General features: G+C 30.1%; 3 protein-coding genes, 1 long non-coding RNA gene and 1 other non-coding gene across 5 annotated transcripts; 2 read left to right on the forward strand and 3 right to left on the reverse strand.

Moving 5' to 3' along the window:
- Window positions 1–1,434: 1,434 nt before the first annotated feature.
- LOC126676054 (small nucleolar RNA snoR114) lies at window positions 1,435–1,520 on the forward strand. The gene has a single exon (XR_007640229.1). It is a non-coding gene; the product is annotated as a small nucleolar RNA snoR114 (small nucleolar RNA).
- Window positions 1,521–7,995: 6,475 nt separating this feature from the next.
- Window positions 7,996–8,363, reverse strand: LOC126674815 (uncharacterized). Its single transcript, XR_007639628.1, has 2 exons — window positions 8,298–8,363; window positions 7,996–8,218 (listed from the first exon to the last, which is right to left on the reverse strand). It is a non-coding gene; the product is annotated as an uncharacterized LOC126674815 (long non-coding RNA).
- A 617-nt stretch (window positions 8,364–8,980) lies between these two features.
- On the reverse strand, window positions 8,981–10,071 carry LOC126672190 (protein FAR1-RELATED SEQUENCE 5-like). Its single transcript, XM_056104993.1, has 2 exons — window positions 9,048–10,071; window positions 8,981–8,994 (listed from the first exon to the last, which is right to left on the reverse strand). The coding sequence occupies exons 1-2, from the start codon at window positions 10,069–10,071 to the stop codon at window positions 8,981–8,983; spliced, it is 1,038 nt and encodes a 345-aa protein (XP_055960968.1).
- Window positions 10,072–10,190: 119 nt separating this feature from the next.
- Window positions 10,191–12,050, reverse strand: LOC126672191 (protein FAR1-RELATED SEQUENCE 5-like). The gene is made up of 3 exons (XM_050366137.1): window positions 12,023–12,050; window positions 11,388–11,826; window positions 10,191–10,413 (listed from the first exon to the last, which is right to left on the reverse strand). The coding sequence occupies exons 1-3, from the start codon at window positions 12,048–12,050 to the stop codon at window positions 10,191–10,193; spliced, it is 690 nt and encodes a 229-aa protein (XP_050222094.1).
- A 2,215-nt stretch (window positions 12,051–14,265) lies between these two features.
- Window positions 14,266–17,758, forward strand: LOC126671234 (U-box domain-containing protein 7). The gene is made up of 2 exons (XM_050364985.2): window positions 14,266–14,780; window positions 16,733–17,758. The coding sequence occupies exons 1-2, from the start codon at window positions 14,371–14,373 to the stop codon at window positions 17,592–17,594; spliced, it is 1,272 nt and encodes a 423-aa protein (XP_050220942.1). The 5' UTR covers window positions 14,266–14,370; the 3' UTR covers window positions 17,595–17,758.
- The last annotated feature ends 959 nt before the right edge of the window (window positions 17,759–18,717 follow it).

Consider the following 18,717-nt stretch of genomic DNA (forward strand, 5'->3'; position numbering starts at 1 on the left):
TTCGAACTTTATTTAACACTTAATAAATTGTTTTATATATCATTTATTTGCGATTTTGAGCACCATTATCCAAGTGAAAATAGTTCAATTTGATGTTTTAGGGAGTTATTGAAAGTTAAAAATATAAAATATGATAAGATTGACTGGATGCTATCCAAAAAAAAAAAGTTCAGTAGTTTTTAAAACTACTCCCTCCGTCCCGTAAAGATAGAAAAAGTACCCATTTTACAAGAATTAAGAAAATAGTTATTTGTAGGTAATTTGTGATAATTTGTCTAAATTACCCTTTATACTTTATTAGTTATGTACATTTCCCAAAGTCACTCTACTAATTATAGCACTTACAACTCATTTGTTTATCTTTTCAAAATATGCATTTAATATTTTATGATAAGCATGTAGGGGTATTTTGATAATGAGTATTTATTCCATGCAACCGTTGCGCCACGTCATTTTTACATCAAGCCAATAAGCATTTGCGATAGAGAATCTTTTAATGATTACTTATTTTTTTTATCATTCAATTTTCCACATGGCTAACGCATAATTGGTTTGTTACACGAATGACATGGCGCAACGGTTGTGTGCAATAATTTTTCTTTGATAATTTTTGACTTAACTAATTTTACTTTTTCTATTTTTATGGGACAAAAAAAGGTGGTACTTTTTCTATCTTTATGGGACGGAGGGAGTATTAGCTAAAAAGATGGATTACTAACATAAACTTTTTAGATTTTTAGAGATTTGATATAATTTTATCTTACTTATTTCGCTCTAAAAATCCATCTGTTTTTCTCTAAGGTTATGTATGGTTCATGGAACGGAATAATCTGAAATTTTAATTTTTAGGTCAATTAGATCCGCAACTTTTTCAATTTAGACCAATTAACCTCAAAAATCTATAGTTCAAATGGGAACTTATTTGATCTTGAAATATAAATTTAAGGATTTGGTTGATTCAAAAAGTTAAAATGAATTTATTTGACCCGAAAATACAAATGTTTGGTCTAATTGACCCAAAAAAAATAAAATGAGCTTTTATAATTCCGAATTACAAATTTAAAAACTGATTAAAAAAATTATTTAAATTTATAGTTAGAGTTTATTTAAGAAGAGACGAGGACCGCGCCACAGGGCGGTACATTTAATTGAATGGAAAGATACAAAAGTTGATAAAATTTTATTTTACTTTATGAATTTAGTATTTTAGTTCGTTTTACCTCTTTAGTTCAAATAGTCCGACAGATTGCTGTCGTTTCGATTTTAATTTGTATATAAACTTTTCAATTATTTTCGGAAGATGCATAATGAATTTTGTTGATTTCATAATGTACGATTGAACAAAACTAAGATACAATGACATCAAATCTCAAGTGGTCTGATGGTAGGCTTATATCACGATGTGCAAGTGCAAGCCAGGGTTCGATCCGCATTGAGCTATGAAGATAACTGCGCCTTGGTGATGGAAGGGTCCATCACTATTGTCTTATTCAAATATGATAACTGGTGCTGCTGAGCTCTTTTTTTTTTGTTTTCTTTTGGTTTAATCACCAAAAAAAACCCGATTTTTTAACCCCTTTTCACTTGCATCCTGACGTTGCAATTTTGTCTATATCACTCTAATTCGCACCTTTCATTTCCAATTCCACCCTAAAAAATTAAATTGGCCCCTTTTTACTAGAAAAAATGCCAATATGATCCTTCACTTTTAGTGAAATAATGTCAATTTGATCCTTCACTTTTAGTATACTAAATATTTTTCCGAAAATAAATTAAAAATGAAGGATCAAACTGGCATTTTTCTAGTAAAAAAAGGCCAATTTAGTTTTTTAGGGTGGAATTGGAAATGAAAGGTGCGAGTTAGGGTGATATAGAAAAATTGCAACGTCAGGGTGGAAATAAAAAGGGGTTAAAAGGTCGGGGTATTTTTGGTGATTAAGCCTTTTCTTATTGTCACGTCTTGTGAAACCCATTCATCTAAAAATATCTAAACTTATGGTAATTATAATTAAAATTAATATTTTATTATTTTATGATACAATTTAACAAAAATAAAATAATAAAATTTGTTGTAGATAATTTAAATATTTAAATGTATAATCAAAATGGGCAGAAAGTTTCGGATGATTATTTGTTTGAGTTTTCCGTTTCTAAAAAATTTGAAAACAGAAAACACTATCTTTGTCAAAGTTTTTGTGTTTCTTAGGGTAGGATAGTACCATGTCACAATACGATCTTTCTGTTTACTGGTCGGTGCATATTTTTCTAATTATTTTGATAAAATCCTAAATCGTATTGATCAAATTCTATTTTCGTATTCTTCCTTCTAATTCTTTGATATGAATCCGAGTTCCAACTATCAACTTGAGCATTGCTATTTTATATAAACCATAGAAGGCAGCAGCTCTTTTTGTTTGGAAAGCACAAAGAAACTTAAATTGGCAAGAGGATTTGATCCTAACTTATTCTTTTAGAATGTGTTTATAGACCTAACAAAAGAAAAATGGCTGAAAATCAGTATTTATTACGTTATTGCACTAACAAAAATGACAAATCTTTTGGAATTTATGTACAAATCTAAAACAAATATTTTCAACTAGTATCAGATCCTTCAAAAATTATTAGGCACAAGTTGGCGGAAATTATACGTAGGCCATTGAATTTCAAAATATGATCTTATTTTTCTATAAGTTGAATAAAATAATTCCATCTTGAAAAAGGCCCACGTCAAAGTATTGAAATTGAAACTCAAAGTCTTATCACTTTAAATAATTAAAGCTTCATTTAGCCCCCAACGACCACGAAGGTGGACTTGCAGAATTCAGGTATGAGCAGCTTCAAGCAGCTATTTGTCCAACTGCTTACCATAGTGGAGCTTTTGCTCTTTTCTATAAACCATAGTGCATCAGAATTAAGAATTATTTTTTAAAAATAAATAAATAATATAATTAATAAAAATTAAATAAAATACTTTTATGACAAATTAGTTTAAATTCTTTGAAAATAATAATCATAGTAAAGTAAAAAAATATAAAAAAAACATCTATAAGTTTCTTAATTTTTATTGGGTGTCTTTTTTTAAATTAAGGACTAATTTATTACAAAAATAAGTTAAAGGACTGAAAATAAATTTTATTTTATGATTTATACTGTTTTTTGACTATTTGTAGCTTGGATAATTAACAAAAATCATAAAATTGCTTAATCAGAATGATTTTTTTATTCATGTAAACTAGTAATTTTAAATATATATTAATTAATTTTATCAATATTTATAATTGTAGATGATCTAATCATCCTATAAAATAGTTTTTGGTTTTTTTAGGTAATGCTGGTGTTGATTGTTGACATTCGCTTTTTTAACTTCTTTTTCAGAAAAAATATAAGATTAGGATGTATAAAAATTGAACCAAACCGAACTGATAAATTTAATTTAGTTCGGTTTAATGTTATAAATTTAACTTGACATGAATAGTCTTTGCTTTTTCTGATTTTTTTAATTCAGTTTCATTTTATTAAGTTTATTGTAAATCAAACCAATATAAGTGAACCATGCTGAAAAACCGACAACACTAACCAATTTAATTCATTTTAAAATTTCCATTTAAAATATTTCAATTTGACTCGATTTTATAAGAGCATCCACAGTGGGATGCTCTTACCGGTTAATAACCGGTTAACATTGAGTCTTTCCCATTGTGTAGCTAGGGGAAAGACTCAATGAGAATTGAGCGGTTGGTACTCAATTATGGACCCCACTATTTTTTTTTTTGTTTTTTTATTAATTAAATAATGTTTAACACATTTAATTAGTAATTTCTATATGGTTTTTTAATGTAAATTTTTATTAATTAAATAATATTTAAAACATTTAAAAATTTACTTTTAAATAATTAACATAGTTTAATATTTTTACTATTTAATATTACCATTTTATATATAGTAAATTTTTCTTGAATTTTATTTAATCAATTTTTATTTTATATAAGATATTTTTGAAAACAAATTTATATCTAACATATAAAATAATTTAGAATTTATATTTTATGTAATGTTAAGTCTATGTAATTTTTATTTTATCCACCTTTAATTTTTATATAGCGAACCGACCGAATGCTCACGTTTAGTAGCCGTTGTAAAATTTTAGCGGTTATAATATTTTTTAAAAATAATTTATAATTTATACATAATTATTTATACATAACTTTGCAAAAATATATATAAACATAATATGTTTTTTTATAAAGAAAATAGTATGTAGTTAGCAGTGGGTCATTTGTCAGTTTACTTTATAAGTCTAACCATTGTGAGAGATTGTATAATAAATTTGAGTTTAATGGAAAGCTGATGTGGCATACTCATCAGACTCAAAAACAGTCTAACGACTGTGGATGCTCTAAGAGAGGACGTTTATAATTTGATTCGGTTTGAGCGGAATGCACACCCTTAGTCAGGATTGGCATTCTTCAATGTTTCTTCTTCATTATTTCCTATCCTATCCTATGTAGTGTTAGTGGATTTCCCATTTTAAGTTCCATTATTAGGTTCTATTTTATCATAAGCTGCTTCTAGCTAGGCCTTGTTGGCATGCCAAGTGGGGTTCTTAAGATGACATGGGCAATGTAATGAATCTTGATTTTGAAGGATAAATAGCAATAGAATTAGCAGCCAACATCAACAACACCTCATCTAGACACCAATTTGTACTTACGTTTTTGAGTTCAACACTTACCAATGGCATCAACCATATTACTATTGGCATGGTTAAATTGGATTCAATCTTTGGTGGAATTTGACATGTAATATTAATAATATATATCTCATCCCCAATAATGCAATCTCACCAATATTGGTGATTACAAAATGGAAACGGACTGACTCGTTGAATTAGTTAAACCAAAATCCGATTAGTTATTCTATCCAAATGACATTAAAAATCGGAGTAGGATCAATTGTATTGGCTGATCAGGATTTAACCGACAATTCAACTAATTAAATATAAAAGTATATAAAAATTATTTTTTATAAATAATTATTTATTCCTTTTGGTTAAACAAGTCGAACATATGACTTCACTGGTTAAATTTTTTGAATTTTACTTCCTTTTTGACTTAATAAAAAAAAAACGACACCATCCATACTGCAACATCTTGATTGCTCTCCTGCATAAAAAAATCACTTACACAACAAATATTACTCTATATAATTGAATAACTATAATATTTACTCTTAGATAACTTATATATAATTTAATTTATAATTCTTATATATAATGATTTTTTTCATTTGGTATAATTTATATAGAGCTGATAAATATTTATCTTTCTCTTAATCCTAAATGATTAACAATGTGATCATAATATAAAATTATCTTCATAATTATTTCAGAGAATCAAATTAATAAACTAAAAAGAAACCGACTATTGCAAATTGCTAACCCCTATATCTTTGGTATCAATTTTTTGTCCAATTAATGTTCTTAGTTAAACCCACATGTTATCAGAAACATTATTATTTTCTGTTTATTATAAGGTTTCTGATAACTAGGTTGAATCCAACAACTTCGACTCTATTATTATAATACGTTCATCTGTTTTCAACCATAAATAATTTTAATTTACTATATACAAATATTATCAGAAACCTTATTATTTTCTGTTTATAATAAGAAAAATAAGTACGTTTGTGTGTCCTTCTAAGACACCAAACGTCTTTCATTTGAGAATTATTTGACAACCATACCATGTGTATGCTTTGATGAAGTTATAATTAAAAGGCCTAATAGTCTAATACACCATAAAATGCAAACATTTTTTTATTTTTTTTACAATTTTAACAAAAAGTTTAAAGTTTTATAATTTTGGTCCAATTTTAAATGTTTAGTAATTTCAGACAATTCGCTTTTAACTAAACTAAAATTTTAGCTAGAATCACAAAAGGTCAAAAAAGAATTTATGTACTCCATATCGGGATGATTTTTTGATAGCATGAAAACCACGTATAATTGAGCACACACTATTAAATTGATTGGACCGAATTAGCTGAAATAATCGCAAACTTTTTAAATTTTTCGAATATTATAAAATTTTGAACAAAATTGCAAAATGTCAATTTTTTTTAATTTTTTTTGGTCCATTAGGTTTAACTAAAAAAAAGCTATATATCTTCTTGATAATGTATATAAGAATTGAGCTATAATTCTGAGACATAATTAGAAAGGGTAATGTATTAAGATCTACCCGTTCACGACACTTCATAATCAATATCAAAAAATTACTAAAATCAAGGTCAATTGATCCCCAAATTTCTATTGATTTAGCCAGTTAGAGAATGCAAAACCTAACACCAAATTAATTATTGCAAGGAATATAGGCATATTGCCACATTGTCTTGTGGACAGGAAAATTACATATGTTGGCTTGTTCCCTTTTTTGCTTGCCCAAATCTAGATTAGCTCGTCATAAATCAGGCATTTTCATGTTACTGTATTTCATCAATTTAAAAAATAATCTTGACATTTATTAATTCACAGTCCAACATAATTGGTATTTTGTTTTTAGTTGGATTAAATAACTGATTGTAATTTCTATAGTTTTCTATTATTGATTCTCCTTTGTGAAAAATAATTTTTCCAACACTTCTATCCATGTGGGAATATCGAGCCAGTAGGAAAAATTGGGGATACAAATTTTTAAAATTATTAATTAATCCAATTTCACTGTATGAATGGCACGTGTGCAAGAGCAAAACCTAATTATTTGTTGTTGAGTAATTATCCCACACATCTGATGTGCCACATCAAATTTGCAACAAATCAATCTCTTATAGACACATGACTTCTCATTCTCTTTCTTCTTTTTTTTGAGAGGAAAGATTGAACTTTATTAATTACGGAATTGAATTAACAAGTTCATTGACCGGGAAAGGGATTTCACCGTCACTAATACAATCTTTACCGAAAAAAACACCCCATTTAGCAAGCGCATGGGCTACTTGGTTACAATGTCTTCGAATATGCTTGAAATGAACATTGTGAGGAGCCGTTTCAGCCAGGCAATCCTCTATGATCAGTTGGATTGGGTCGATCGCTTCATAATGGCTAGAAAACCTTCTTATAACGTTTGCTGCATCTGATTCTATCAGCAGCTCTTCACAGGGAATATCAGTTGCAACTCGCAACCCAAACAATATCGCATGAGCTTCAGCAGTTTCCACCTCAGTAATTCCATGCAAAAGAGAGACACCCCACCGTTTAACTGAACCTGTACTTTCTTCATTATGCATTTAATGATTGCAAGTGGTGGGACCCTTATTTTTATTTTTATTTTGAGAGAGGGACCCTTATTTTTTAGAAGACCAAAAATAATACCGTATTGTTAGTATTTTCTGGTGGGTCCCATATTTTTTAAAGTACAAAATAATTACCTAACTAATTAATTTCTTTTGTCTAACAAAATTTAATCTGCATCCAACCTTTCCCATTTTTTAATCCGTTACTATTTTCTAAAATCCAATACCTCTATTAAAAAACTTTTTATGTACTTTAATAATATTATACGTCTTAATTATTTTATTTTTAATCTGTTTATTGATTTATTTATTTTAAAGTTAAAAAATACAAATGATCAAGTAGTTTATATATTATATAGGAAGTATTATAATATTATGATTTTTACTTGCATAATGCTATTTATACATTCAAAATTAATCAACAGTGCAATAATTAAATATAAAAAACTCATCTAATTTGCTAAAATGAGTCTCTATTATAATATTATAATCTTTAGTTTTTATGATGCTATTTTTATATTCAAAATTAGTCAACAGTAAAATAGTAAAAAACAAAAATTAATCTAATTTTCTAAAATAAGTCTATGTTGTAATGATAAAATTTAAATTTGATATACAAATGCGTCAGATTTTTTTTCTAACTCAAAATTACAATATAAACTCAAAAAGATGAAAAATATTAAACTATTTGTCAAATAATATTCCTTAATAATCCAAAATGTAAAAAAATTCTTTTTAAATGAATCATACTTTTTTCTTCAAGACATAAACATGATGAATCAAATAATTTAAAAATATCATAACATTTCCATAAATAACAAAATGATTAGATTTTTCATTTTTTCATATCATCAAATATGCTCCCTCCTGCTTTCTTAGCACCCATTCCATATCATTTGTTGTAATTACAGTTCAATCTCAACTTCACCTGTCAAATATAATGTTTAGTAAAAAATCAGAATCAGTTGGCTCTTTTAGGCCTTTATCATTAAAATAAAAACACTTACTGAATCATTCAAATTTGACACTGTGTTCATAATTTGCAGCTTGTTTGTAAGTGGAATATTAACGTCTTTATTTATCTATCAAAATAAAAATCAAATTTAATTTATATCATGCATAAAAGCTGAACATATATTTGCTAATTTTTACAAGTAAAAATACCTCTGATGATGGCATGATGGGAGGAATTGATGGTTGATATGGTATGTAAGGAACAATTGGCAGTGAGTTCTCTCCCAAAGTTAAATTAACCTTTTCAAAAAGAGAACAAGATATCGTTAATAAAAATATAAAAAATGAAATTTAAAGATATGAAAATAATTTATACTTGACTCGTAAGATCTTGAGCGGTTGCAAATAGCAATTGTGGAGAGCATGAATCAAGTTGTTTAGATTGTTTTACAATTTTATCTGAGATAAAATTAAAAACAAAAGAAATTAAATTTACAACATAAATCAATAAAAATTGAACCAACAGTAATATCAACAAACAAATGACAAAAAATCATATACGAGAAATTAATATAGTAAATAATAAAATAAAAACACTTACTCGAATTTTTCTTTTCTTTTCTTGCTTGATTTTTGCGTTTTCTCTCAAAATGTCCTTTCAATCTACAATTTGGAACACCTTTAGTTTTTGTAATTGGAGGGTTCACAATAATTTTCTTCATGTTGTCCAACAATATTACTTTCTTTTGCCTGCATTTCATCTCCCATATCATTTGTATTTATTGTCATCTTAGCCAACATACTCTCTATTTGTGCATTAGCCTTACATAAAAGATCACGACAAGCTTGTCTTGTAGCCTCATTTCCTTGACTTTTTAGTATAAGGCTATATGCACTTCGAACCATAGAATTTCGAAACATGGTCTCTGACTCAATGGCTGAATGAGCAGGAGATTCTACTTCCTTAAAATCAAACAATCTACTTTTTGCATCTCTACTCCACCTATTTAGTATATATTTTTCAGGAATTTTCTCCATATTCCTGATAATATAAACTCGTAGAGCATGTGAGCATAAGATTCCCATGGCTTCAAACTTTTTACAGCTGCAATTAATTTCCAAAGTTTCCATATTGAACTGAACAATTCGTGTTCTTGAATTTTTATGTTGCCCTGTCACTTTATAAGTGCAAGTATTATTGCAATAAGAAATTTCTTCTGAAGTTGTCGCAACACTATTAAGAAATTCTTGCTCAAACATCTTGAAAATTCTTATTGTATAGATATGGGCAGCATGATTCAAGATAGAACTAGTTTTGACTACACAACAAGGCACTCCTTGTTTGCAATCAAAATCTAATGACGCCTCAGCTGAACGCCAATCGGCTACATGATTCTCAAAAGCAAGCACAAATTTACTTAAAGATGTTGTTTTGTTTGATAAACCATTGAGTACATGATTGGTGCTTTCACTGCGTTGGGAAGCTTTGATTTCAGCTGAAAAGAAATCTCTGTTCAAACCCGTGCACCATTTTTGTCGATCACCGTACAACCTTTGTAGCCAAGAATGCTCCCGAAGATCAAACTTATCCATCATTTCATCCCATGTTTGCTGAAACTCTACTTCAAACTCACATCCTTGTAAGCATTTGTGAAATAATCTCTGAAATTCATCATTTGAGTTCAAGCTACCCAAGTGAGATGGAGCATTTTTTGCAATGTGCCACAAGCATAAACGATGACTAGTATTAGGAAAAACCTTTCCAATTGCATTTGACATAGCTTTATCTTGATCTGTTATAATTGTCTTAGGTGCCCTACCTCCCATTGATTCCAAGAAAGATTCAAATAACCATATAAAAGATGAAGTGGTCTCATTTAATAAAAAAGCACATCCAAACATTATATTTTGCCAGTGATGATTAACACCAACAAATGGAGCACAAATCAAGTTGTATCTATTAGTCCGAAAGGTAGTATCAAAAATAACAACATCCCCAAAAAATCGTAGTCTATTCTTGATCTTGCATCTCTCCAAAAAAAGTTAGTCATTCTATTTTCTTGATCTACTTGTATCGTATAAAAAAACATTGCATCTTCTGCATTTTTTTGCTTAAAATGATTAAGTAAACTTTGAGCATCCCCGGCTTCAATCAATGTCATCTTTTGCCTATTCACATAATTGTAACAATCTCTCTTTGGGCTAATAATCACCCAATGGCCCCTCAACTTTAGGGGTACGGGCGCTAAACCCCCTGATGTTTAAAAACGGGCGCTAAACCCTCTGAGCTTTGTGTCGGCGCTCACTAAACCCCTTTTGGACGAAATATGACCAAAATACCCCTGGCGCCGTTTTTTCAGTCAACTGACATTTTAAAAAAAAAAATTCTGACACTGTCATATCATCTGACACGTCAGAAATATATCTTAAATACCCCTAATTTAATTTAAAAAAAAAATCAAACCAATCCAATTTAATATAAACCAATCTATCAACCCAAAAACCGACCCAACCACCACCCCACCCGCCACCCGACCACAGCCGGAAAATTTTCCGGTCATCTTCTCCGAGATGACCGGAAAATTTTCCGGTCATCGTGGAAGAACGACGGATCTGTTCTTTCACGAAGAACAGACCCATCTGGGTCTGTTCTTCGTGGAAGAACAGACGGATCTGTTCTTCCACGAAGAACAGATCCAAGGTCTGTTCTTCGTGGAAGAACAGGCCTGGGATCTGTTCTTCCACGAAGAACAGACCGGCCGGAAAATGTTTCGTCCATGGCGGTGGTCGGACGTGGTGGCCGGAGAGCGGTGGGGTGGTGGTTCGGGTGAAAGTGGTTTGGTTGGATGTTATTGGGTTGATTTGATTGGGTTGGGTGTTTTAGGGGTATTTTAGGTGTTTTAATTTTTTAGGGTAGTTTGGTGACGTGGCGGCTGACGTGGCAGCACTATTTATTTTTTTTTTTGAAAAAAAAAGTCAGTTGACCAGGAAGAACGGCGCCAGGGGTATTTTGGTCATATTTCGTCCAAAAGGGGTTTAGTGAGCGCCGCCACAAAGATCAGGGGGTTTAGCGCCTGTTTTTAAACATCAGGGGGTTTAGCGCCCGTACCCTTAAAGTTGAGGTGCCATGGGTGATTATTAGCCCTCTCTTTGTAAATCCCACATTATCACTTCCTCCAATTTCAGCAGACATAAAAGCATAAGCATCTCTAGTTCGTAAACCAGCATTGATCATTGTATCAAGAACATTAGCTCTCTCTAAAGACACATTCCTGCTAGATTTAAGTAAGTGTCTTTCAGATGGTGATGCAAATTCATGATTATGAGTTGAAATGAACTTTGTCACTGTCCATACACCATCTTTAACTGTAAATCGAATCATTGCTTCACACCCACTTCTCGTTTGTAATCTATTTCGATGTTTAGTATCATAAGGATTTCTTTCATCTCTAACACCTTGTTTTGAGCAACAATATTCTTTTTGAGAAATAGTTTTTGTTCCAACTTGATATCTACTTATGGATTTTCTAACATTAAACCCTATCCGGATTGCATACTCTTTATAAAGATTATAAGCTTCTTCTTCATTGTTCACAGTATTTCCAATCAATTGTCATTGTCTTTTTCTTCCCGAGTTACATATGTAATAGTTTCAAAATCATCCTTTTCACATATAACTACAATACAAATAATAAAAAAGACTATTATCATATTAGAACATGCCAATTCTCACAATATATTTGCAAAATAATTAATTAGTAAGTGTTTGATACAATACCTCTATTAAAATTCTCTGAATTGTCCATGTGAAAACATTAACCTGTCAAATAATACCCATATATGAGATATTATAAATAAATAGTTTAGACAAATATACTTGAAAAACAAAAATAAAAATCTAAAAATGAATTAAGCCTTACAATTTAGGCACTGTGTAGAAAGTAGTATAATTCGTGAAGACTGCAGTTCTGCAATAGTTGAAAAGGACAACACTGCAATAGTTGAAAAGAAACAGTAATATCAAACGTTTTTTAACTCTTTAAAAAAATAAATAATAAAAATGTAATGAATTTAAGAAGTACTAACGGATTAAAAAGAAGAAATTAATTAGTTAGGTAATTATTTTGTACTTTAAAAAATATGAGACCCACCAGAAAATACTAACAATACGTATTATTTTTGGTCTTCTAAAGAATAAGGGTCTCATCACTTACAATCATTAAATGCACAATGAAGAAAGAGAATGAGAAGCCATGTATCCATAAGAGATTGATTTGTTGCAAATCTGATGTGGCACATCAGATGTGTGGAATAATTACTCTTTATTGTTTCTTCAATCTTTGAGAGTACCTAGAAAGTTCTATACTTGATGATAGTGAACTATTATGAAATGTGATCATGCACAATTTGATTTGGTTGGTTAATTAAAAGGCTAAATAACCAATTAGAGATTGTTCATGTTAAGAGAAACAATTTATTTAGAACTCAAAATTTTGTAAAAAGCATTAGTCTAAACCATTATTTTCAAATTCGAAATAGCCAAATCGACCGAATAACAGGGAACCAAACCAATTTCTGATATAACTATTGAAATCTTTTAAATCGGTTGATTCTGATGGACTTCCGATTGAATTGCAAACTCTTCAACTTATTCTATCAACTGGTCGAACACTAGACCTGATTGAATATTATTGATTTAATGGATTTAACTAACTTAATTGTATCTGAAGTAATGAGTTTCATGATTTCAAGATCAAATAAAATTTGTTTGAAGGGTCAAAAAAGGTCTTAGATTTTTTTTTAGGCTAAGAAAGGTCTTAGATAGCTCAAAGCACTATAATTTTTGGTTCCTCCATGAAACTTCCTCAAAATGGAGTTAGTTCAGAATCCCCTGACCAATAAAACTGTACCCTTAACTAATATTAATTGGATTACTGTTAATCCACATGTCTCACTAATCCCATAGTCAAATCCCCATTTCTTTACTAATTAAGCCCCATAAAACATGTGCACCCATTAAGGGTGTCTTCTATCTAGGGTGTGCTAAAGAATCCAACCAAATAACCGACCTGACCAATAAATTTGATTATAAATCTGATATTCTAATTTGTGGTCCGGTTCAATCTTAGATATAAACTTTCTTGATTAAATTTTACTATAAACCGTATTAATTTAACCAATATTATGACATTATAGGGTGGGCCCTTGTGGTTGCCAGCTGGAGGCTGCAGCTGCCATAGCTTATGGCCAGACCGAACCAAAAATCAACGAACAATTATTGGATAGCCGTTGCATCATGTCATTCATGCAACAAACCAATCATGCGCCAGCCATGTGGAGAAATTAATGATAAGAAAAATAAGTGATAATTAAAAGATTCACTAGCGCAAATCCTCATTGGCTTGTTGTAGAAATGACGTGGTGCAACGATTGTGTGGGATAAACATTCAAAATCAACTATTTTTAAATTTATTTATTTTGGATAATTGAAAAAGAAGAGCAATTATAGGAGGAGTCGAACCCGGAACTCATAGAATTACTTTGTAGTGCTTATCATTTGAGTTATATCTTACTGGTTATATTATTTATTACGTACGATCAAACTCTTAAATCGTTATAATAATATCTGAAATATAATGAGTTGTTATAATTATATTTATTTTTGATAATTCTACTTGATTGAGAATACCAAATTTTACCTAATTAATATTATTGTTTAATCAGATCGTTCAATTTTTAAAGGCAATGTGTGACATAAGTTATACAAGCAAAATTAAGTCTCAATTCAAAAAATGAAATAATTATAATAAACCTTAGCTCTAGGATAAAAAAAAATCAAAAAAAAAATCAAAATCAATTAATATCATAAAATTCGATCTTTTAAAAAAAATCAAACTAATTCAATTCGGTTCGATCAGAATGCAAAACCACCTAATTCTAACTACATAACCTCTCTCTTATGTGGCCTTAATAAAATAGTCAAATCACTCAGATCGTGTATATATAAAGGAACATCGTCACTGTTCCCTTGCATGTGCACTTAAAACCTCTTCTTCACTCCATTAAAATCCCTTAAAACTCTTATTTCATTAATTTCCTTTTAAATCTCAAACCCTAACACCAACCATGTCCACTTCTTCATCATCATCATCATCCAATCTCTGGTTAGCTTCCTACACAAAACTCCAGTTCTTCAAACGAATCAGACGGTTCTTACGGTCCAAAACTTCACAAAAAATCAGCCCAAGAACCAAAGTTTCGATCCATAATAATGAAGAATCAGTACAAGTTGTTAAAGAAGATGATTCGATTGTTTTGCAGAGATCAGTGAAGAAGCTTCACTTTGGCAGCTGGGAGGAAAAAGAGACGGCGGCGATGGAAATCGGAAGATTGGCTAAAGAAGATGTTAAGACGAGGAAGCTGATGGCGGAGCTCGGTGTTATTCCGGTGTTGGTTGATATGGTCTCGTCGGAGGTGGCTTGTCGGAGACTGATTGCTGTTCAGGCTTTGATTGAGCTTGCTAATGGAACTTACACGTAAGTTTTTATTAATTTTATTTGGTTTTAGTTATTTTATTGGTTAATTGTTAATTTGTCATTTTGACTTCCATTAATTTTTTTAATTTGAGGATTAATTTGATGATTTTAAATTTTCAAGAAAGTTTGAATTTGGATAGTTATTGGGTTGGGGTTGGGCGATGGAGATCAGATTGGAGAGAATATATTAAATGAGCAAGTTGTTAGAATTTGGCAGCCATACGTGTTATCATTTTTCATTTGAGCAAATGATTGTTTTGGTCCTTCAACTTATGGAACTATATAATATAAATCAAACTTGACTTATTTTGATAATTTAGTCCAAGATAATTATAGTGTTGTCAAAGTCCATATAAAGCAATTGCTTTTAATCAAAATAAAGCAATCGCTAAGGTATTAACCATAAATATATTAAACTCGACATAAATACAAAACACAAATTACAAATATATTAAAATTGACATAAAATATTATTTTTATGAGCTTTGGAAATACGTGAGTAGATATAATTGATATGATATAGTATTACTTTTTAGAATTATGGACTAAATTATCAAATTAGTTCAAGTTTTAACTTACATGACATCAGTTCATAAATTAAAGGACCGAGATAACATTTTATTCATTTTCGTTTGGTGGTTTTGGAATCAAAATTAATACCTTACTACTTGTAAAATAGTACTATCCAAAATTAATTTATTTTTTAAAAGTTCAATTTGATGTTCTACTCATCTTAATTTGATCCTTATAGGCCCAGCTTCTGTTTGACATTTTTCTAAAAGAATAAAGGGGCAGGCAGATTAGATAGCGAGAGGGCACGTGGTAGTTGGTGTTTGAGGACCATTTTGTCAACTATTTTGCTTTGCTCAAAAAACTAAACAGGCTCCCATTATAGGGGACCCTTCTAATGGGATCCTTTTAATTTACCATTTTAATTGGTTTTATACCAGTAATAATACATTTTAATTACTTAGTTTTAGTTGTAACATGGGCATTTTTTAGCAATATATTTGCTCTTTGGTTGATTGATAATTGGGTAAATTTCCTAATACTATCAGCTGATATATGCAAAATTTCTCATATTCTTTTTTGAATGATTTTTTTCTCATATATGTAGTTGACTACTCAAAAAATGAAATTTATAGTAGTTTATAAGTTATAAAATTTAAATGAAATGAATTTATAATAAATTCCTAAGAATTTCTATTGTAGACAAAAATAAAAATAAAGTTGGATGACTTTATGGGTATTATTTTTCAAGTGGGGGGGTCACACTTTCCCATCAAGAAGAAGATGGTGAAATGTCAGATATTTTTGTCATTTCATCATTGTGCCATTTCTTAAAATTGATTCTCCATTTTAATTCAAGAATCCATCATTATCACTTCAAAGTTCAAACTAATTAATCAATGAATTAGTAGTCCACAAAGTACACCGGTGTTAGCTACTAATAAGCTTAGAAGAGACAATAATGTATAATGATTAGACATTGTTGTCTTAAAATAGAGATAATTAGGTTACAACTGCTATATAAATTCGATTCCCTATGATCTTTTGTTCAATTAGAAAATTCATTTGTTGACTTCCACATTTCCACATGGATCTAAATCTTGAAAATCTCATTGACTTTCTTTTCTCATATAGTACATTTTTGTATTAATTTTTAGGTGTAGGGGTAATGCACAAACCAAACCAACGGAATAATTGAACCAAATTAATAATTTTAAGGTTTAATCACAAAAAGAATATCTAATTTTTTTATATTTGTATATCCCAACTTTTCAAAAACGTCAATTTTGCCTAAATGAACCCATCTATGCAATAATGTGCAACTTTTTATTTTTATTTCACATCATTATTACCTTAATCATTACTCTAAATCTTGATTAATCTCATCTACTTATCTTCTTTTTTACAATTATACTTAATATTCTTTATTCTTTTGTTTTCAGGAACAAGGCTCTTATAGTAGAAGCACAAATACTCTCAAAACTACCAAACAACATAAAAATTACAGAAGAATCAACAAGGCAAAAATTTGCAGAATTGATTTTATCACTATCTTCTCTAGCAAACACAGAATTCCCAATTTCCTCATCAAAAATTTTACCATTTCTAGTAGAAATTCTTGAATCAAGCACAACCCTAGAAACCAAACAGTTATGTTTGGCCACATTATACAACATCTCAACCGTCTTAGAAAATGCCGGACCGTTGGTTTCTAATGGTGTAGTTCAAACTCTTTTAGGTCTAATTTCAGTGAAACAACTATCCGAAAAATCCTTAGCCACATTAAGCCATTTGGTAGTTACCGTGATGGGCAAGAAAGCTATAGAAAATAACTCAATGGTACCAGGAAGTTTGATTGAGATATTAACATGGGGAGAAAAACCAAAATGCCAAGAATTATCAGCTTATTTATTGATGATTCTCGCATATCAAAGCTCGGTTCTTCGCGAAAAAATGGCGAAATCGGGGATTGTACCGGCTCTCGTCGAAGTTTCATTGCTTGGAAATTCATTAGCACAGAAGAGAGCTTTGAAATTGCTCCAATGGTTTAAAGATGAGAGGCAAATGGGTCCACATTCCGGACCACAGACAGGGCGAATTGCGTTAATGGGGTCGCCAGTTAGTCCGAGAGCGAGTCAAGAAGGAAGGAAGATGATGAAGAATTTGGTGAAACAAAGTCTTTATAAGAATATGGAGATGATAGCAAGAAGAGCTAATAATAATAGTAATGATTCTTCAGAGGATTCTGATTCAAAGCTTAAGTCCTTGGTGATTAGTACAAGTTCTAAAAGCTTGCCTTATTGAAGATTTTTTATACTAATTTTTTTTGTTTGTTTAAGGTGCTTTGATTAGGAGAGAAATGAAATGAACAAAACTCCTCAGGGAGAGTAATTATTATGATGCATTTCTTGTGCAGCATGTATACTCAATTGTACATTTTGTTAAGGAAAAGAAACAAATTTGATGTTTTTTCTCCAAATGATTTAATGAAACTGATTATATTTAGAGTTATGAAATTGAAAATTCAGATGGGTCTATTATATATTTAGGACTTACAAATTTCCATGGTTAAGCTAGGGGGTATGTCAAATGTGGACTCCAATTAAAATGGGAATGGCTTCCCTCAAGTTCAAAATCCCCTCCATTTCTTTCAAGTTCACTTAGATGAATGACACATAAGCATATTTTAATTTAATGTGATAATTTCTTTATTATTTTGCTTATGTGTCATTCATCTAAATGGACTATAGATAAATGGAGGAATTTTAAATTTGAGAAAATGATACCCTATTGAAAAAAGAATTGCTTAAAATAATAATGACGGAGGAAAGAGAAATACTTGTGGAAGGAATTAAACAAACAGAGTTAGTATATTGTTGTCTAGCACTTGCCATTTGAGCTGTAATTCCCATTGATAAAAATATTATTGTTAGTTGATTAAAATATCTTAGTGAATCATTTAACCCAAAACCACAAGTTGAATTGATTATTAACAAAAGTTCAACGTGGCTCTCAAACTGGTGTCTCATGGTTAAAAAAAAATCAATTTTAACTTAAGTTAATTGTTTAAAACTTGTGTTTTGAAGATCAAATCAGTCCATTTTGACGTTTTGGGTCAATTAGACTCAAAACTCTCTTAATTTAGGTCAAATAATTTCGAAATCGTACACCTCAAGTGTGGACTAATTTGACTCCAAGATGCACATTTGGGTGCCTAATTGACTCAAGCGACTTATTTGATCCAAAAATATAAATTTTGGGTCTAATTAGCCCAAAAGGTTCAAATGAATTTATTTGATATTGACACACCAGTTTGAGGACCGCGTTGACCCTTTATTCAATTAATTATTATTTTTGTTAATTTTTTTTAATACACCCCTAATTTAATTATCTAAACATTATCAACATCATCATTGTATATTTTAAA

The sequence above is a fragment of the Mercurialis annua genome, linkage group LG3 (assembly GCF_937616625.2).
Source record: "Mercurialis annua linkage group LG3, ddMerAnnu1.2, whole genome shotgun sequence".
NCBI classification, from domain to species: domain Eukaryota; kingdom Viridiplantae; phylum Streptophyta; class Magnoliopsida; order Malpighiales; family Euphorbiaceae; genus Mercurialis; species Mercurialis annua.